General features: G+C 38.3%; 1 protein-coding gene across 1 annotated transcript in view; it reads left to right on the top strand.

Annotated features, from left to right (window-relative positions):
• Window positions 1-21,619, top strand: part of KNTC1 (kinetochore associated 1) — a 66,267-nt gene that overhangs the window by 40,474 nt on the left and 4,174 nt on the right. Inside the window, exons 38-59 of the mRNA XM_040250779.1 lie at window positions 52-215; window positions 887-991; window positions 1,288-1,416; window positions 2,055-2,171; window positions 3,214-3,323; window positions 4,668-4,875; window positions 6,276-6,365; window positions 7,988-8,159; window positions 8,246-8,304; window positions 8,435-8,651; window positions 9,831-9,904; window positions 10,942-11,152; window positions 11,272-11,381; window positions 13,684-13,730; window positions 15,128-15,206; window positions 17,021-17,139; window positions 17,517-17,652; window positions 18,308-18,403; window positions 18,785-18,841; window positions 20,607-20,661; window positions 20,982-21,045; window positions 21,412-21,541. Coding sequence (XP_040106713.1) covers window positions 52-215; window positions 887-991; window positions 1,288-1,416; window positions 2,055-2,171; window positions 3,214-3,323; window positions 4,668-4,875; window positions 6,276-6,365; window positions 7,988-8,159; window positions 8,246-8,304; window positions 8,435-8,651; window positions 9,831-9,904; window positions 10,942-11,152; window positions 11,272-11,381; window positions 13,684-13,730; window positions 15,128-15,206; window positions 17,021-17,139; window positions 17,517-17,652; window positions 18,308-18,403; window positions 18,785-18,841; window positions 20,607-20,661; window positions 20,982-21,045; window positions 21,412-21,541 — 2,549 coding nt within the window. The remainder of the gene's footprint in view (window positions 1-51; window positions 216-886; window positions 992-1,287; window positions 1,417-2,054; window positions 2,172-3,213; window positions 3,324-4,667; window positions 4,876-6,275; window positions 6,366-7,987; window positions 8,160-8,245; window positions 8,305-8,434; window positions 8,652-9,830; window positions 9,905-10,941; window positions 11,153-11,271; window positions 11,382-13,683; window positions 13,731-15,127; window positions 15,207-17,020; window positions 17,140-17,516; window positions 17,653-18,307; window positions 18,404-18,784; window positions 18,842-20,606; window positions 20,662-20,981; window positions 21,046-21,411; window positions 21,542-21,619) is intronic.

Raw genomic sequence — 21,619 nt, 5'->3', positions numbered from 1 at the left:
AAAGATTAAAATACTTTTATTCAAGTAAAATTCTTTTTTATCACTTCACAGGAGACAGCCTGATGTTACCTGTTATCCATTCCATCTCTTCCTTGCTTCAGAACCTTCAGGAATCTAGCCAGTGGGAACTGGCCCTAAAATTTGTGATTGGTTCCTTTGGTACCTGCCTTCAGCACTCTGTGTCAAGCTTCATGAATGCCAGTTTGAGCGAAAAGGTATTATTTCGAGAACAAATACTTTCAGTTTGCAAGAATATAGATACAAAAGCACTGTTAAAAGAATTGGGGCCCACGTTTTCCCATTTGGCTTTGTAGTGAGGAAATTGATTATTTGCCAGGTTTAGGAAACATCTGTTGAACATCTACAAAAATGTATACTTGCATTTTATCGGAAATTGTCCATCTGCTCTTTGTTTTTACTGTGGCCCAAACTACTGTAATTATTACCTGACAACATTATGAAAAGACTCTAGAAGACAAGCTATCTATTGATAACTTGCTTATGAAGCTGGTCTCAGAGGGAACTGCATTCATTTCTACTACTCTATTGATATTTACTAAATGCCAGTTTTTCTTTTAAAAAAAAAACCAGTTTATTGAAGTATAGCTTTCAAAATTAAAATGCACGTATTTTAAGTATGTCAACCAATGTATTTTCACCTTGTCGCCAACACTATAATCAAGGTACAGAGTATTTTAAAAGGTTCTATTTTTGTCCTTTCCCAGTTAATTCCCCTTCACGTCCCAGCTTTCTGTCATTATAGATTAAATGACAGTGCTATTTGCATAGGATGGTGAATTTTCAAAGTTCCTTAATATTTAAGGAAAGTTTTCAAAGCGCTCATAGAAATGGACCTGAGGATTCTTCCCTTTTTTTTTTTTTTAAGTTGTTTGAAGAGGCCCCATTAGTTAAATCCAGGCACCTTGTTATGGAATTGAAAGAGAAAGCTGTTACGTTTATCAGGGGAAATGCCACCACACTCTTGTACAAAGTGAGTATTTGTTTGTGCTAAGTTCCTCTCCCGCCCCACTGCCCCCACCCTGATTGCTTCTGAAGGTGTGCTCTGTCACATAGAACTTGCTAGAGTTGCTTTCCTTAAATTTGTAGTAGTGATAAAAGACATGAAATCTAAGCAGCAACTCAGAATTATTTTACTGTAAATAACTTTTTGTGCAACGCTTGTTCTTTCTTAGTCTAAAATTAAATTTAGTGGCAAATCAGCCATTAGAGACCGAGTTCTGTTTTAATTGTGAGGAACTTGCTTCTCCAGGTGCTTTCTCTCTACAGGTATTTAATTGTCGCCTGGTGGATCTCGACTTGGCACTGGGGTACTGCACTCTCTTACCGCAAAAAGAAGTCTTTGAGAATCTCTGGAAGCTCACAGATAAAGCATGGCAGAATTATGACAAAATATTGGTATGACCTAAGGAGGCACACCTTTGGTTCCTGAAGAATTAAAGATTTAGCAAAAGAAATAAAACTGGCCTTGCCACCAAATTTTCAAGATTTAGCAGAAGCATCATCAAGCTAACTCACATGGTTTCTATTAGCTTTTCCTTAACTAGTGACACACCAGAGATTGCATATGCAGATCCTAAGCATTGCTTAACCCAGGGAATTGTATTTTTTTATTTCTTAAATCTGTATGCAGCCACAGAACCTCACTGCCTATTCTTATTCTAGTGTATTTGAAACCTTAGATTCACGGGCCAGTTCTTTTTCACAGGACAAGTTTAATGGATGCGAAACTTGTCTTTAATGTTTGTTTTAAAATTTGCCCTTTGTGGGGATTTTACTTGTAAGATAGCTCAAATTGGGCCTTTTCTTATGAAAGAAATCCAGCCTAAATTTATGGCATCACACTAAAAGCCAAATTACCAAAGTAATTATTACCTAAGTGTAAGTCATGATGGTTTACAAAGCAACATGTAACATTCCAACTGTTACCATAAAGAAAGACTGAAGATTATGGTTTTTATTGTTGAGTTTTGCATAAAAAGTATTAAAACATTGTCTATTTGCAACTGAATTTTAATTCTATTTTAACTTTTTAGGCAATATCTCTGGTGGGGTCTCAGTTGGCCAGTCTCTGTCAGGAAATAGAAACGAAGTTTAAGTTCTGTGAACTCAGTACTGATGCCCGGTGGGGTATTCGTCTTAGTAAACTTGGTGTGAGTATTCTTCAAGTGCTGTGAAGTTTCATCCATTCTGATAATTACCCAGTTGAAAAATGTAAAACAAAGGACTCATTGTCCTTTGCTTTTGGAGAGGTTGCTCTGGCTCGTGCTCAGTAACTTTAGTTGTGTCCAAATCTTTCACAACCCCATGGACTGTAGCCCACCAGACTTCTCTTCTCTGTCCGTGGGATTTTCCCAGCAAGAATACTGGAGTGGGTTGCCATGCCCTCCTTCAGGGGATCTTCCCCACCCAGGGATTGAGCCCACGTCTCCTGCTTTGCAGTCAGATTCTTTACCAGTGAGCCACCAGGGAAGCCCTTTGGAGAGGTTATATGTAAATATAAACTATGGCACATAAGTTTTAGGTAAATGAAGTACCCACCTTTTCAATCTCAAAGAAATAAGGACCTTTTGCCTCATTTTCATTTTGCTCTATTTTTAAATAAATTAGAAGCTTGATATTTCATCTACTAAGCCTTCTCATTAGGAATGTATCTAGTATTAATTGACATTTAAAGCTATTCCAGGCCTGCCCTTTAACCTCGTACTTTATTGTATGTTAGTAAGTTAAAGATAATATATATAAATGTAAATACAGGTATACTAAGCTTCAGCAACTCCTCCCAGGGAGAAGCAAGTGGCCCTTGTTTTTCAATTTGCAAATACAAAATCCTGTTTTCTTTACTGTGAATGTAAAGCATTTTATTTTATTTGCAAATAGTTGGCTTATCAGGAATGGAACCACTGTAGAATATATTTTGAATATGTATTTTGAAGCCTCATTCCTATTCCAGAATGGGACTGTTTGTTGCTAACTGCCATACTTTAGCGATGAAGCACCAGGGGTTAGTATGACTGAGATTTTGGACCTGAAATTTCGGAGTGATGCTCAACGTGAGTAAAGTAAAAGTTGAAGGAGCTGTAGAAAAATGTTTCTGTATAAAATTGGACAGTGAAAGGGCACAACACGATGGTACCCTTACTCTGATACATTTTCAGTTTAGCAAGTTTTTTCTTCTGCTCTTTTTATTTCTAGATTTCTTTCCAGCCAGTTTTCAGGCAACATTTTCTCACTAAGAAAGACCTCATCAAAGCTCTTGTGAAGAACATAGATATGGACACAAGCATCATTCTGGAATATTGCAGGTAATTCTTTAAATCTCAATGGTATTTTTGCTATTAGCGCAACAAACTGGTAATCCTAATGAGAGAACACAGTGATTAACAATGATTATTACACATGACCCATGACCTCTGATGTTTTCTTTTGCTCAGCCCTACACTGAGTAAATCCAAACCAGATTAGATTCTCTTATATATCACCTTTTAAATTCACTGTTTAGTGTTTTCCCAGCTTGCCTCATGATAAGCATCACCTAGGGCCCTTAGTTAAAAATACAGATTCCTGGGTCCCTCTGTTGGTTCTGATTCAGTGGATCTGAGGCCCAGGAATCTGGTCTTAATAGGTGTTCCAGAATCCAGACCATTTACATGATCAGAGAAGCTTGGGATGTTCTAAGCAAGTAAACTTCTGTATCAAATCAACTTAGGGGCTCAAAGCAATCTTAAATTAAAATTGGTGAAAGTATGATTTAGGGAGAATTTTTTTTTTAAATAACTTAAAAAATCTAAGACTAAATGTTGTTTATAGATACAGCTTAGTGTAATGAGAACAGTCAAACGATTTGTCATTTACATTTGAGTTTTATTTGTCTGATAAATTTAGGTATTAAATCTGCTGGCCCATAATTAGTTTCAAAGTGGTTTTCCACACATCATCTCATTTCACTTTTATTGTATATTATCACCAGTTTACATATGAGTGAACATACCCCTCTCAGGTGCCCTGCACAAGGTCAGATAATAAGTGATCATTTCTAAAATACCATGGATGGTGTAACCCTCACCCAGTTTGTGACAGATGAGTGGAATCTTGAGTTCTTGATAGTGAGACTGCTGAGTCCCCTTCCTCACCAGACAGGGATCTGGTTCTTTGTCCTTGTGGATGGTGGGGAGTATTGTCCCTGGCTGTCACCATCCTGGACTTGCGAGTCAGGAACTGGAGGCTACTCACAGCTCTAAGTAGCTCTGATTTACCTGTACTCTGATGTAACAAAACTGCCATTCTTCAGTTTGGACTGCTGCAAAGCCAGAATGAGGTACACACACCCCCTCTTCTTTTTTAATTGAAACTGGGAGATTTTTTGCCTGTTGTTTTCTGGTATTGACCTCTTTTGTGAAATTTAAAGAGCTCTAATTTTGTCAGGCTCATTTCACCATCTTTATGCTCACATGGCGTCGGTGATTTTTCTTTGGTTGACAGTGACTCTTTTGCCTCAGGCATTCCCACTGAATAAATTTAGATGACCTTTAGAATCTCAGGGAATGACTTTAAAATTGTCGTATGTAAACCTGAGTTTTCTGTGAGAAGCTCTGTCTAGAAAGGCATGCATTCTGGGAGATTCATGGGTAACTGAATACTCATTTCAGCACGTTTCAGCTGGATGCTGATGCGGCCCTTCAGCTGTTCATTGAAACACTCCTCCACAACACGAATGCCAGCCAGAGCCAGGAAGATGTGAGCACAGGATCCACAAAGCAGCAGCGTTCCAAACTCCTGGCCAAAGCCCTCGAAATGGTTCCTTTACTGACGAGCACAAAAGATTTGGTCATCAGTCTTAGTGGAATACTGCATAAGGTAGATGAATGGTGAAATGAATGCATCGGGTCATTTCAAACAGCCCTCCTACCCTTAACTAATCAGGTATATATGGTAACAAATTGGAAAAGTAAGTCCTATATTTTTTTGTAAGGTATTTTCAGAAAATTTTAGATTTCTGTATTCTTATTATAATTTAATATAGTACTTTTCCTGTCTTCCCCCCACCCAAATAAAAATAGCCCTTTTTCCCCAGACTTTTAAAAATAGCACACATTCTTTGAAAAAGATCAAACTACAGAGAAGGATATAAATCAAAAAGTAAGTTTCCCCATAATCCCATTCCTATAAATAAAAAGTTAATAGTTCGGTAGATATCTTAGATCTTAGACTAAATATACTATCTTTTTACTCTCTTTCATTTAACATATTTTACATGTCAATAAATAGACATCTCTCCCATTTTTGGTAGATATGTATTTATTATTCCATTATGTGGATGAAATATCCTGTTTAACCAGGCTTTTATGAATGGACTTTTATATTGTTTGCAAATTTTAATTACTCTAAGTTGTTACAAGGAATATCTTCATACACACGTATTTGTGCTCTTGTCTGGTTTTTCTTTTTTTTTTAGGGGATCTTCTAAGAATTGGAACTTTGAGGTCAAGGGGTAGTTTGATGGGGGAATGAAGGTGGATGGGTGGGGAAATAAAACTATATGACTACAAGAAATACTTCAGTTAAAGTTTTGTCTGTAATTCAGCCAAAAATAATATAGACTAGCTCAAAATTTATAGGTACTATAGAAATCATCTTCTCACTTTGTTCAGTGTTATTATTCATGTGAATTTAGTTGCCATTTAAATTGTTTTTTTTTAAGTAATGGTATGTGGGCAGAAATGGAACAAAGGAAATATTTCCTTTCTCTTTATAAGCATATATAGATACCACCCAGCTAGTTTTTGTAGCTTGTATGTGATTATAGCTGTAATGAAGTCCTTTGAAAAGGTTTTACTGGGAGGCCCACACTTTTAATTATGTCATTTCAAAAAAAAGGTCAGTTTTATCCTGTTCTAATTTTTTCATCATAAAAGACAGAAATAGAATTTTAATTTAAAAATCTTATAAAGTTGTAAAATTTTTATATGTTTATTTTTCTAGGCTTTTAGTCCCTTAAGAACATTTTTCTTTATTCACCCAACTTTGCCTCATACAGGTTTTTTTAAAAAGAGCTTTCAAGATGTTTTAAAGCACATGTGTTTATTCTAAGAGTTGATTTTAGAGATGAGAAAATGTTAGTTCATTTTTTAAAAGAATAATTTAATACGGTAATGCACTGAGGTGTTATATTTGTAATCTGTGCCAATGAACATAACTGGCAACATCAACCAGCATGGCAACATCTTCAGTTTTGATGTATTTTTGTTTTTATGCAGTTGGATCCCTATGACTATGAGATGATTGAAGTTGTCTTGAAAGTCATAGAAAGAGCTGATGAGAAGATAACCAACATTAATATTAATCAGGTAAAACAAATATATCATAGATTTTAAAATTATGTTTTTAATTTAGATAATTTTTAAAAAATTACTGTTATTTGGTGTCTTTCTGAACTGTTCTCTGAGCTCCTTTGAAACTGTACATTTTTTTTTTTTTACTCTATTTCCTTTTCTTTAAAGGGATACAGAGTAAAAAGAGTTTTTTATTCTCCATGCCTTATCTTATTTTATTTTTTGGCCACACCTTGTGACATATAGGATCTTAGTTCCCCAACCAGGAATTGACTCTGCACCCCTTGCTTTGGAAGTATAAAGTCTAGTACAAAGTCTTAACCACCAGAGAAGTCTATCTTAATCCAGTTTTTGCTCTACTGGGGCAATTTAAAACTCACCAAAAGTACAAAGCCATTAAAAGACTGATATAGAAGAATTAAGGCAAAAATGTTTGTCATCTGGCAAAAAAATCCCAAAGCATGTAAGACCCAGAATCAGATTTAGCCTTCTATATTAGGTAGGTCCTGGACTTAATTCTATTTGAGTACTTGCAGTAACTTACTGGGCTTCCTCCCTGGTGACTCAGATGGTAAAGAATCTACCTGCAGTGCAGGAGACCCAGGTTCAGTCCCTGAGTTGGGAAGATTCACTGGAGAAGGGAATGGCCTCCCACTCCAGTATTCTTGCCTGGAGAGTCCCATGGACAGAGGAGCCTGAGAGCTGCAGTTCATGGGGTCTCGAAGAGTGGGACACGACTGAGCAACTAACACTTTTTTAAATAACTTCCTATTCTTTTACATATTTTGGTCATAGGAGCTTATATATTTTCTCAAATTAGCTTTTAAAAATCAAAAGAAAATGGGTTGATTTAAAAAGTAGTACAAGCCCCAAGGATTTCCCAGGCGTTCCAGTGGTTAGGATGCAGCACTTTCACTGTCAGGGTTCAATTCCTGGTTGGGGAGCTAAGATCCTGCAAGCCTTTAGGTACAGTAAAAAAAAAAAAAAAAGTTATACAAGCCCCCAAAATATAAGATATAAACTTAAAAGAAGATGTATGTGTGCACAGTCACTCAGTCGTATCCAACTTTTTGTGACCCCCATGTAGTGTAACCCACCAGGCTCCCCTGTCCGTGGGATTTTTCAGGCAAGAATACTAGAGTGGTTTACCATTTCCTTCTCCAGCAGATTTTCCTGACCCAGGGATCAAACCCGTGTCCCCTGCATTATCAGGCATATTCCTTATCACTGAGCCACCTGGGAATCTATGGAAGCCCTAAGAGAGGACACAGAGGATTGATTTTAGGTCTACTGCCTATGTACTTAAAGTAAACTCGAGTATTTTTAAGATACACCTAAAACTATTTGAAGAGACTATAGAGAACTTCGAACTGTGGAGTTTAAGACATCCCACCAGCAACAGCATTGTGGTGGTTTAATTTCCAGTGGAAATTAGTGTAATTTCTTTAATAATCACAGAAGTTATGGTTTAGAAGAATAGTATAATAGTTTTAAAGGTAAAACTACAAAAGGTTTTGATCATCTTTATGAGGAGAGACTGTCCCAGGAGTGGAATCCTGTGATGGTATAGAATTAGACATAAAACTCTTAACAATTAGTTTAATCTCACAGGAAAAAACCTTTTTATTTTAATACAGGCACTAAGTCTTCTGAAACACTTGAAGTCATACAGAAGAATTTCTCCCCCAGTGGACCTAGAACATCAGTATATGTTGGAGCACGTCATAACTTTGCCATCAGCTGCCCAAACTAGACTGCCTTTTCACCTAATATTCTTTGGCACAGCACAGAGCTTCTGGAAAATTCTCTGTATGTTCATTAACCTCTTTTGAATTGTTCTGAATAGCCAAAACCTTTTCCATAGGTAAATCGTACTATCTTTGTTTCCTTTCCAGCTACAGAACTCAGTGAAGAATCCTTCCCAACCTTGCTCTTAGTTTCCAAATTAATGAAGGTAATGGGTTAAAACTGTGAAAGTGGTATCTTTGTTCTGTAATTCTTTCAGCCCCTCTGCAGAAAAATTTACGTAAAGCCTGTAAAAGTGAGCATATAAGTCAGTCATATAACTTTTCCCTTCTTTGAAGTTCTCTTTGGACACTCTGTATGTGTCTACAGCCAAACACGTATTTGAAAAAAAGCTGAAGCCCAAGCTCCTGCAGTTAACGCAGGGCAAATCCTCAACACTAATTAACAAGGAGATAGCCAAGATCACTCAAACCATCGAATGCTACCTGTTGTCCATAGTTAACCCAGAGTGGGCCGTAGCCATCGCCATCAGTCTTGCCCAGGATGTCCCAGAAGGTATGGATTCTTCCTTTAATTGAGCTTCAAATGGTTGGCTGTGTTGTTTTTGTAACTTGTAAAAAAAAAAAAAAAATGATGGTTCTTTCATTTCCTTCTGTTTCTTTTAAGGAGAAGAAGTATAATAGCTTAGAAAGGTATGGGCGGTCCAGTGGTTAAGATTCCATGCTTCCAGTACAGCGGGAGGAGTTTGGTCCCTGGTCAGGGAGTTAAGATCCCACATGTTGCGTGGCATGGCTAAAAAATTTTTTTAATAAAAATAAATAAATATATTTGCCCCCCTGTCCTCACTTGTAGCACTGTCATATGTTAAAGAGGCACCAGTGAGGGGACTTCCCTGGTGGTCCAGGGGCTAGAACTGTGCTCCCAGTGGCAGGCGGTCTGGGTTCAATCCCTCGTCAAGGAATTAAGAGCCCACATGCTGCAACTCGAATATTTTTGAGATAACATCTAAAACTATTTGAAGAGACTATAGAGAACTAAGAGTTCAAACGCCACAACTAAAGATCCTGCCTGCCACAACTAAGACTTGGAGCAGCTAAATAAATGCATTTAAAAAAAAGAGGCACCAGTGAACTAAGCAAGGTGCAGTGTTGCTTGCTTGGGGCTTAGTGCCAGAGGCACTGCCCAACTTGAGTATAAACTCATACCTCTCATGTCCAATCATACGTACTTTCTATAACGAAACCTTAGACACTGTCACATGGTCAAACAGGTACACAAACACTTATTGCCATGTTTTCAGTTGTAACAAAAGTCGAAAATAAGTAATTTTTCTAAATGCTCATTTGTCAAAAACTGGTTAGAAAAAATAAAGCGTATTCATAGAATAGAGTACTGTGTAGCTGATTTGGAAAGATATCTGAGATATATATTAAGTGAGAACAGCAGATTATGTTCCATATATGATCTTATCCCATTTGGGATAAAACGCTTGTACACACGTGTGCACACTTGCACAGAGAACTTCCAGAGGAATGTAGAGGTCTAGGGAATAGGAATAGAAGCTGAAGAGATGGCCCTCTGGATTGCTTCCTACTTTGTCTCCTTCTGTCCTGCTTAAATTGTTTTTTAACAATGAGTATGCCATTCTGTTGTTTTAAAACTGGCTATTTTGACTAAAATACATAGTCTTGAAAGGATTATGATTTTCTTTTAAGTCTTTCTTTATCTCTTTAGGTTCCTTCAAGATGTCCAGTTTGAAATTCTGCCTGTATTTAGCTGAGAGGTGGCTTCAGAATATTCCATCTCAGGTGAGTCTGAACTGTAAGATGGGAGGCTGTTCTTTCCTTCTTTTTTAAACTGAAGTATAGCTGATTTACAATAGTAGTTTCAGGTGTACAACATACTAATTCAAAATTTTCATGGGTTACACTCTGTTTATAGTTATTATAAAATATTGGGCTGTATTCCCTGTGCTGTACAGTATATTCTTGCGGCTTATTTACTTTACTCATAGTAGTTCATGCCCCGCTCCCAGCTTTCCTCTCCCTACTGGTAAGCACTAGTTTGTTTTCTCTATCTGTGAGTCTATTTCTGTTTTGCATATATACTTGTGTATTTTTTAGATTCCACAGATAAATGATGACATCATACAATATTTGTCTTTCTCTGTCTGACTTATTTCACTAAGCATAGTACCCTACAGGTCTGTCCATGTTGTTGCAAATGGCAAAACTTCATTCTTTGTTATGGTGGAGTATATTCCTTTATATATATATATATATCTCCAATACTCTTGCCTGGAAAATACACACACACATCACACACTATATCTTCTATAGCCTTTTCTCTCTCAGTGGACACTTAGGTTGCTTCTGTATCTTTGCTATTATAAATAATGCTGTTATGAGCATTAGGGTGCAGGTTCTGCCTTTTTTTTTTAGGTTCACATTTCTATTTCTTTTTTAAAACTTATTTTTAATTGGATGATACTTGCTTTACAAGACGGTGTTGGTTTCTGCTGTACCACAATGAGAATCAGCCATAAGTATACATATATTCCCTCCTTCTTGAACCTCCCTCCCCTGCCCTCATCTCACCTCTCTGGATTGTCAGAATCCACTTTCTTTTTAATTTAAGTTGTGCTCTCTAGCATCCCTTTTCAGCCCACCTTGGTGATAGATATTTTCAAGGGTTGGAGACCTAAACTGGAGAAAGAAGATGAGGCTTAGTGTAGATACTAAGGTTGTAACTAAGGCAGGAAAGGACCTTGATTGATAAAGATGGATTCTTAGTCTCACTGAAGATTTAGAAAACAAGTTTCTGTTTGCTTGGAATTTTTTAAAAGGATGAGACACGTGAAAAAGCTGAAGCTCTGTTGAAGAAGCTTCATGTTCAGTATCGGCGATCAGGCACGGAAGCTGTGCTCATAGCCCACAAGCTGAACACTGCAGAGTATTTAAGAGTGATCGGAAAACCAGTACATCTCATTGTCAGTCTGTACGAACATCCCAGCATAAATCAAAGAATTCAGAATTCATCTGGGAAAGATTATCCTGGTGAGGGCAAAACTCTTTTTGTATCTTTCCATCCAAGGAGAATTATCCTTTTGATTCCCTGGTATCTTGCACTGAAAACTTGGGGTTCTTTTTTTAATTCTTTATCTTGAATATCTTAGATATTCACACAGCTGCTAAAGAAATAGCTGAAGTCAATGAAATTAATTTGGAAAAAGTCTGGGACATGTTGTTGGAAAAATGGCTGTGCCCGTCTGCCAAACCTGGTGAAGTAAGTGCTTGCTTTGATGGTGTCTGTTGTTGAGTATGAGCCAGTGGCGTCTTCTCAAAGAAGAGGGTAATTATTTGTCTTGCCATGATATGACTTCTCATTAGAAGCACAGAATCTTAGAAGGAACATTTGAGCATTTTAATACCTTCTGTTATCTGATGAGTTTTAATGAAGTTGTTTACTTTTTCTTTTCCTTTAAATATTATTTTGCAGCTAGTCTATCTTTTCTTTTTTCACTTGCCAGTATTTTTTTAATTGAAGTATAGTTGATACATTCTTTCTTTTAATTGATGATTTCAGATGAACTGTTATATAATAGAAGTGGCCTATGCTTAGACTTTAGGATCATATGATTATTTTTTATTTTGAAATAATTTTAAAGGTACAGAAAAGTTGCAAGAATAGTACAGAAGAATTAGCTTTGTATCCTCCACCCAGATCTGTCAGTTTTTAAACATTTTGCCACATCTGCTTCTTAGTTCTTCTTATAATATGTTTACCCATAACATTTTTCCGAACCCTCTGAGAGTAAATTCCATGTGTCATGCCCCTTTACCCTTAATAATTAGGGGTATAATTCAAAGAGCAAAGATTTTTCTCTTATTGAACCACAGTATAATTATAAAAATCAGACACAATTTTGATACACTATTGATAAAATACATATATGTATATGTTTGTATACTTGAATTTATGGTCCATGTTACAGTTTAACCAGTTGTGCCAATGATGTTCTTTACAGTAATTTTCTCCTCTGAGACCAGAATCTAATCCTGGATTATATGTTGTATCTGTCATGTCTGTAATTCCTTTCACTCTAGAACAGTTCCATAACTTTTCTGTCTTTCATGACACTGACATTTTTGAACAGTTCAGGCTCGTTATTTTGTCAGCAGCCCCTCCCCTTGGGCTTTTCTGTGTCCTCATGATAAGACTGGAGTTTTGCATTTTGGGCAGTATGTTACCTGGGTGATAGGGTGTCCTTCCCAGGGTATGAGGTTTAGAGGCACATGATGCCTCTTTGCCCAAACAGAGGATGTGAATTTAGATAACTTTGTTACACTGTTGTCTATTTCTCTCAGACACAGTTACTATATTTCCTTTTGTAATTACTAAGGGAGGTGTTTTGAGACAGTGTAATATCCTGCTCTTCTCCAAATTCCTCCCTGTACCACCCATAGCCCTGACTTAGTCTCTATTGATGATTTTTTACTTAACTCTTTTATCTGTGCTGAGACTTTGTCTTTTTTGGAGGGTGCAGACTCTTTGGTTTGCAAAATGTCTCATTCTGGATTTATGTTTCTGATGTTTCTCATGATTAGATTCAAGTTATGGATTTTTAGCAACAATATTCTATGGGTGATACATTTTCTTCAGTGTATCACGTAAGGAGACACATAATATCAGTTTTTTAGAAATAATATTAACATATAAATTTGTGATGGGATTCAGCAATTCAAATGCAAAATTTTCTACACTGTTTCTTCTGAGTTTTCAGGGAGAACTTAATTAAGGAGATTCTGTAATTCTTCTGTTCACCTAGGCAGGTATCGTTGGAAAAAAATGTATTTGTAAACAAATAGTATAACTGATGTGACATTAGCTTTAAGTGTTTACCAAGAGCAAGGACCATGTATCAATAGAAACAGAAGAGTTAGAAGCATATCTAGGCCACATAGAATCTACGGTTGACACTCAAACTCCCATGTTTTAACATAGGCATAAATCAGGAACACTAAACTGAAATCCCTGTGAGACTAGGAACTGTATTTATACACCTAATGCACCTTAATGCATTTCTGTGTAAGTCCCCATAAATATATACTAAATGAATGGACAACTCATACAATTCACAGTCCTTTCCTTTTAAAAGTTACCCAATGAATGTAAACCCCAGGAGGACAAGAACATTTGTTGTATTCACTCAGGGAACCCATGTGCCCAGAATTATGCCTTGTGCATGGTAAGCACTCAGTATGTATTTGTTGACCGAATGAATTTGAGTAAACCCATTTTTAAAGCAAGAATCTTCTCATAAAGTGATGAATTACACTAATTTCTTATCTGTAAATGTAATTGTTTTAAAAATCTTTTTTTCCCCTTTGTTGTCATCAAACATGGAGGTGCTGGGAGTTGAACCCCAGGCCTTGCACACGCTAAGCGTGTACTCGGCCACTGCACCACACCCCCTCCTGTAAATATAATTTTGCATGTTGGACTTTTTCATTTAATAGACTTTCATAAGTTTATGTAGTCAATCAATTTTCTTCTGTTTTTAACTTGTTTATCCACTTTTTCAAAGACACCATCAGAATTGTTTGAACTTCAAGAAGATGAAACGCTACGAAGGTATTCTTCCTTTACTTATTTGTCTACACCCTGTTCCCCAATAGGAATCTTACCAATGATTTTAAAACCAATGGTTTTAAAAAAGGCTTTCTTAGTATAACTTGCATCAGAACCTCTGAGAAGAATCAGTTCATTGACACATGACTATGAGTGTGTTTAAATATCTCCAGTCAAATAAATAAGAAACAACCAAGATCCAGAGTTTCTGAATCCTCTGTGAGTTCGTACATTTAGCAGAGAATGTACCATGAGCAAAGGAAAACTCTTACGTAGCCAGGACTCTGACCCCAGACTTGTACATGTTCTCTGTCCGTATCAAGCTAGGCTGGTTCAGATATGGGCCACCAGGATTCCTCTTTCACTTCTAACCTAAGACTGAGACCCAGAAAGGCACACTGGTATCACGTACTATAAGTCTGATTGGTAATGGCTTGCTCTCTTGAGCAGACTCTTATCGTTGCTCAAATCAGAAAACATGGTAATCCACTAATGATGCTTGGCTTAGGCATGGGAGAGGGAGTGGTGGCATGCATGCCAGCTTCTTGCCATTATGGTGTAGGCCAAAAGTGTCAATAGGTCGGGTTACTCATGAAGCTCTACCCCCTACGTCAGCCCTAGAGATCCGATAGTGAGAGAGGATATAGGAAGATAAATCCCAGAAAAGAATTTCTCCTGATCTGGGCAGAACTGGTCTAGTACCCCCTCCAGGCTCTCCTTCCCTCTGGGCACTCCCTCGTCCTTTGTTAGTCCTTCAAGAGCAAGAACACCTTTGTCTGAGCAAGAGGAAGCTCCTGGAGCATCTGGCCGAAGCAGCCAACATGGAAAAGCTTAGGGGGAATAGGTCATAGAGAAAACTCCCAAGATGGAGATCCCAGAGAGTAATTCATGGCAATTTCATAACTTCCTGTCTTTTCCCACTGGAATCTCTATCCCTTCTTCCTCCAATTTGCCTGATCCATCTTTCCCTTCTCTTGGGGGCCTGGGGGAAGGCAGGCAGTCTTCCCTGAGTCCCAAGGTTAAAATGTGCCACTAACAAGGTCCTATGAATTAAAACACAAGTTTCCATGTATAGTGGTGTTCAGTGTACTTTGCAGCTATGGTTTGTATTAATTTCTTAACCAGAGAGGTTTAAACTATCAGAGGTTGCTTAGCCATTTCCTAGGTGAGAAGAGTGAAGCCTGTCTTTTGTGTCTTTATTATCTTCTTTAGCTGTGAAGGAATCCAAGAACAGATTAAGCATCCTTTAAAGGGGAAAATAAACAGTGGCCTTGACCCATAGCCCTTCAGGCCATTGTTTGAGCTGTCTGATGCTGTTTTTTTATGGATAATAAAGCAAATCTCTTGTTTTGCTAATCATTCACTAAATTAAAATCTAAATGTAATAAATATTTTTTCAGAGTCCTGTATCTCCTTCTGTCTCGTCCAATTGATTATAGTTCAAGAATGCTGTTCATCTTTGCAACATCAGCCACAACCGTAAGCTCTAAAAACTTGGTTAAAACTCATCTTTGTATCTCATATCTAGCTTAACATTTTTTCCCCACGTATTACTATTGACAGATGAGTAACATAATGCTTTCTCTGTACTTACTCGAACTACTCTGTCTTACTCTGTAGATGAGGTTTGTAGTATCTGCTGAGTTCCATTTAGTGCTGGCTGCAGAAACATCCTATTTTGCCAACTGAGTGGTACAACTGTTGGCTGTTCCCACGGGTTATCCACGTTTACTGTCCTAACACCCTGGTCCAGTGTTAGTCACTCAGTAGTGTCCAATTCTTTGCAATTCCATGGACTGCAGCCCACCAGGTTCCTGTGTCCATGAGATTTCTCAGGGAAGAATACTGGAGTGGGTTGCCATTTCCTTCTCCGAGGGATCTTCCCGACCCAGGGATTGAACCCAGGTCTCCCTCATTGCAGGCAGACTCTACTGTCTGAGCCACCAGGGAAGCCCCCAGTCACATTCCTAATACCAGGGACCCCCAACCAGCAGGCCTGAGAGAAGTCTCCACCCTGGTCTCCAAGCCCTGCCTGACCTGTCGCACCCCCTCCCCACTAAACTGTTAACTAGTCAGAACTTCCCCTCATCCGTAAAAACATGTGATTGACCTTCAGGCTTGTCTGTATAGGAATGCTCTCTGGGGAACTTTCCTGGCAGTCCAGAGGTCAGGGCTCTGCGCTTTCAGTGCCGAAGGCTCAGGTTTGCTCTCTGGTCAGGGAGCTGAGGTTCCACAAGCCACAGGGCGTGGTCCAAAAAAAAAAAAAAAAAAGTGTCTCTGAGGCAGTTGGAGCTGAGGGAAAGGAAAGATGTAGGTCCAAGAATGGAAGGAAAAAGAGGGAAAGGCTAAGATGCTGATCGTTTGTCCTTGATGACAAGCGGCGGGAAGGAAATCCCTCTTTCTCTTGCATCTTAGTTTATCTGATAGTTATCCTGGCAAGTAAGTAAAAATGGTGTTCCTTGAAAAGTACCAGCTTCAGCCCCCAGCTCAGTCATACAAGTGCTTTGCCCTGAGAAAATCATCGCACTGCCTTGTGTTCATGTGGACTTCCTGTCGTGTCACGTAGACGTTCATGAATACGTTTTGGTTAACTAATAACGTGTATGCAAACGTGAACTCAGTTATATATTCAGGAGTTGAGGGTCAATAAAATGAACTTTTATTGCTTCATCAAGAACCCTCTTAAGTGGACATGTCTCTTGTTTTCAGTACTGAAAATGTGAAGAAGGCGGCGGCTGTCACAGCCGTTCCTACCGTTTACCCACCAGTGCTTTTGCAGAATGAGTGCACATACTGGGTTGGTCAAAAAGTTTGTTCAAGTTTTCAATGTTAAATAACGTCTTATGGGAAAAACCTAACCTTAACTTTTTGGCCAACCGGTATTAACAAAGTGTAAATGGTAGAGTCCATCATGGTATTATTATGAAAGTGGTTCTCACCCTGTTCTTTCTGAAAGACTGTGAGGAACCCTTCAGCCCCCAGGCAGGGTCCCGTGGAACACAATTTGAGAACCACTGAACCCGCTCCCTCAAGGGCAAACATAGACTTCAATCTTTCTTTTTTTTTTTTTCCCTAATTTGGCCATGCACATGGCTTGAGGGATCTTAGTTCCCCCACAAGGGATTGAACCTGAGCCCTGGGCAGTGAAAGTGCATAGTCCTAACCGCTAGACTGCCAGAGAATTCCTGGCTATAATCTTTTGAAAACCAACGTGGCTCATGTCACCTAGGCTGAAGCTCAGTTACCCAACTAGAACCCACGGCTGCAGCTCTGAAACCTCTTTGGTCTTGCAGATGCTCAGCATGCACCAGCTCACTTTCGCCCACAGAACTCGAGCCCTGCAGTGTCTCCTCTATCTGGCTGACAAGGAAACGATAGAATCTCTCTTCAAAAAATCCATCGAAGAAGTGAAGTAAGTGGAATTTTAAAAATTGTGTTAATAGAGAACGGCTCACTCTTTGGAACCATAACTTTTAAGCCTCTTAGTTCAGAATATTGCATTAGAGGGGGCTATGTCAACAAGATGCTCTTGTCTTGAGAGTCCTTATTCAGGCAGAGAGGAGATAGGCCCTGAAGAACATCTTGTCTCTCGAATCTTTGAGACTTTCAGAAACTGAGTGTTTTCTTCATTTTCCTCCAGTTGATTTCTTTCTAATATTTCTTGACTATATCTTAGAAGCCTAAAACAGACATGTAATAGACCAGTCCAATATTTCTAAGTGTTGGCTTTTATCTTAAACATAAATGTGGCTAGTGAGGAGATTCCCATTTCCTGCCTCTGTTTTCCAGATCTTACTTAAAATGTATAACTTTTCTGGCATCATTTGAGGCGCTGAATATCCCCATCACGTATGAATTATTTTGCAACAGCCCTAAAGAAGGAATGATTAAGGGTCTTTGGAAAAACCACAGCCACGAACCCATGGTATGTACACCAAGATACCTGCGGTGGCGGCCTCTATCCTCTAGTGCTGCCTGCCAGCACTCAGATCCCTGAAAGACAGATCCAAAGAAACCCTTGGTTCCTGAACAGGTTTGCTGCTCTGAGAGCTTTTGTGTTTTCCTTTCCTGGCAGGTGACACGGCAACTTGGAAATCGCCTTACCTCTCACCCAAAAGCCTAAGGCCTGAAGCCATCCCTTCCTACCAGGGTGGGGTGGTGTGGGGAACACTTCTTTAATCCCCTCCAAGCCTGTCTGTCCTCATCTAGACAGACTGTCCTTGTGCAGGAAGGTTTATTCCTCTTCCTTCTAGTAAGTTACCAGTGGGAGTTCAGTCTCTGAGGCAGCTGGAACCCAGGGCAGGAAGGATATGGGGCCAATAGGCAAACTGTTCTAGGACACAAGAAACAAAGAGGGGAGGAGGAGGAGCCTGAGATGCTGTTTGTGAGTCCATAACATCAAGAAAGAAAAATAATTTTTTTTTTCTTTCCCTAGATAGATGAGGGTCTTCATTGAAATTAGGCAGTAGACACAGGTTGGCTGTAAGCATATTTTGTCTTCAGCTATCCTACCTTTTCCAAAGATGGTTGAATTTACTGGTGTCTTGAAACAGTATGATTTTTTTTTCCCCCTGCTTCAGGCAGTAAAGTTGGTGACTGAGCTTTGTTTAGAATACAAAATCTATGACCTGCAGCTTTGGAATGGACTCTTGCAAAAGCTTCTTGGCTTCAATATGGTAAGTAAAACTCAGTGCCCTAGACTGCGGTATATTTTAAAGATTTTGTGCAGCACCTCCTAAACATTTTGCACTGATACTTGTTACGGAACAGATGTATGCAGAAAATTTTCACTCTCATTTGTTTCATGCCCAACTTAAAGAATGTGGCATGAGGCCAGAGAAAGTGTAGTCTCAAAACTGACGTAAATTTCATTAGAAACAAACAGAAGATTCCCTGACGTCTTTTGATGTTTGTGGATTTATAAGTGGCCTTCTCTGGCAACCCTCAGAGAAGATACATTTTCCTGATATTCTTTGTGAAAGTTTCGGACTCCTAGATTGGACTTTGGAATTTTTTATTTGGGTAATCTTCAGAACTTTTCTGTTTTATTTTTTCAGATTCCTTATCTAAGGAAGGTTTTAACAGCCATTTCTAGCATCTATCCTCTGTGGCAGGTATGTAGTTTTCTAAAATAAATTTTATAGAATTTAATCTTTAGACTCACTGACCTTGTGACTCACAGGTACCCTGGATTAAGTAGTCAGTTCCTCAGTGAAGCTGCAGGGTTCTGTTCCTTTATAATGTGCCTGGACCAGGAATACTCAGCTCGAAGTTTGCCTTCCCCAAGACATCACTTCCCCCAGTCCTCTAGGCCTCATGAATCACATCTCCATTTATGCCCTTAACACATGGGCTCAACTATAACACTGGTCATGGTATAATTTATTTATTTTTAAAACATTTGTTAACTTATTTATTTGGCTGCATCAGGTCTTCGTTGCGGCATTTGGGCTCAATAGTTGTGGCATTTGGGCTTAGTTACCCTGCAGCATGTGGGATCTTAGTTCCCTGATCAGAGATAGAACCCCTGTTCCTTGCATTGCAAAGTGGATTCTTAACCACCAGACACCAGGAAGGTCCTGGTATAAATTATTTTAATCACACATGTGACTGCCCATCTTGGACTTTGAAGATTCCTAAAGTCAGAAACCCTGTCTTATTCATCTTTTCTGAATTTCACATGTTGTTACATACACAATCACTGTACACATATGTAATACATATAATATATAATACGTGAGTGCTGAGTCACTTCAGTCATGTCTGACTCTTTGTGACCCTACGGACCGTAGCCCACCAAAAATATATATTTTATTCTTAGCTTAATAACTTAGAACATACGCTAAGTAAAACATGAAATTTTTCCTTTACTACTTCCCTTCATAATCTCCCCAGGAGTGACTATTGTTGACAGTTTTCTTTGTTCTCTTCTAGAGTTTTCCTGTTATCATATAAGCAGGTGTATATATACATGCATGTGTATATTGTGTGTGTGTATGTATTCATTTTTGTACATATTAAATCACATTACAGATGAAATGTTTTTTTCCATGGTATCTTGGAATGGTACCTTGGATGGTATCTTGGAGATTGTTTCCTATTAACACGTACAGATCTCCTTTTTTATTGAGATATAATTCACACGTAAAATTTACCCTTTTAAAGTATACAATTAAGTGGCTTTTAGTATATTCACAGACTCACAGATAGAGAATACAAAGAAGTAATTACCAGAGAGAAACGGGGAGTGGCAAATTAAGGATAAAGGACTAAGAGATAGAACTGCTGTGTATAAAACAGATAAGCAGGACTTCCTTGGTGATCTAGTGGCTAAGGCTGCACTTCCGATGCAAGGGGCCTCTGTTCAATCCCTGGTCAGGGAACTAAACGCCACAACTAAGAGTTCACGTGCACAGTGAAGATCAAAGATCTTTCATGCTGCATCTAAGACCCAGTACAGCCAAAATAATAAAAACAGATAAACAGCATGAACATACTACATAGCATGCGAATTATAACCATTATTTTATAATAATCTTTAGTGGAGGATAATCTGTAAAAATACTGAGTCACGATGTTGCATACTTAAAACTAATATTATCAATCAACTATATTTCAGTTTTTAAAAATATAAATAAGAGAGTATTTTGCAGAGCAAAAAACAGTAATAATAAATCAGCCAGGATTATGTGTTAATATCCTAAAATATATAGTATGAGGAATATTCTAGAATCTTGATGATCTAGAACAGGGAGCTAGCAACTTAAGATTTTGGTCTTAAGGTCAAGAATATAAGCTCTAAATGTATATGGTCTGTGACTGCAAAACAGAGTTCCTAAGATCCGAGACATGAGTTCTTTAATACACGTGTTTCTACAGGTTCCCTACTTCAGCAGAGCTTGGCAATGTGTGGTTCAGATCCCGCTACTTTCAGGTATTTTTCTGTCCCCTGAAATGTTGACAGTAGCATTTTATAGTTTTGTATATAGACACGTTATTGGGTTTGTTTTGGTTTCTTTGTGTGTGTGTGTGTGTGTGTGTGTTTTAGTGTGGACCATTTTTAAAGTCTTTCTTGAATTTGTTACAATATTGCTTCTGTTTTTTATGTTTTGGGTTTTTGGCCACAAGGCCTGCTGGGATCTTAGCTCCCCAACCAGGGTTCAAACCTGTGTCCCCTGCATTGGAAGGCAAAGTCTTAACTGGTGGACCACCAGGGAAGTTCCTAAACACATTATTGTTGCTTTTTATTTTCAGCCTCTTGTCCTTTAAGCCCCAGTCAGCTGTCAGATTGTTGTGAGTGTCTCATTGCTGTTCTAGAGTAAGTAAACTATTTTTCCTACCCCCCAAATCAAATTTGTTGCTTATAAAATTCCTTTCTAATAAACATACCTTATGAGTAATGCCTTTTTCCTAGGAAGTTAAGCACACCACGTGATTGAAAATAAAATATCTCTATTATTTTTACAGTGTCTACTTTCTATGTGCAGTGCAGCTAATGAACTTATATTCAGTACGCGTTCTCTAAAATTTGTACCTAGTTTTAATGTAAATGTAGAGTACCTTTTGTGACTACTGTAAATCATGTAGTTACATCATAGATTTTTAGTCTTCTAAGTATTTGTTGCTCGACATGTATAGACTTGAATCTGACAGGTTATTAACTAATTAACATGCTCTCTTGAAGATGTCCAGTTTCAGATGACCTCGACATGATCAGAGTGGCCAGACAGTATGTCCAGTTAGAGCTTCCAGCTTTTGCATTAGCGTGTCTAATGCTCATGCCCCACTCAGAAAAAAGGCACCAGGAAATAAAGGTATCTGACAAATTACTAATCTGGGGCTGCCAAGGAAGTGGAAGGTCTCACGTTGCATGTCCCCTGCCAAAGATTGCA

The sequence above is a fragment of the Oryx dammah genome, unplaced genomic scaffold, assembly GCF_014754425.2.
Source record: "Oryx dammah isolate SB20612 unplaced genomic scaffold, SCBI_Odam_1.1 HiC_scaffold_12, whole genome shotgun sequence".
NCBI classification, from domain to species: Eukaryota; Metazoa; Chordata; class Mammalia; order Artiodactyla; family Bovidae; genus Oryx; species Oryx dammah.
Note: the sequence above shows the minus strand (reverse complement) of the source record. Positions and strands in the feature narration are given on the sequence as shown.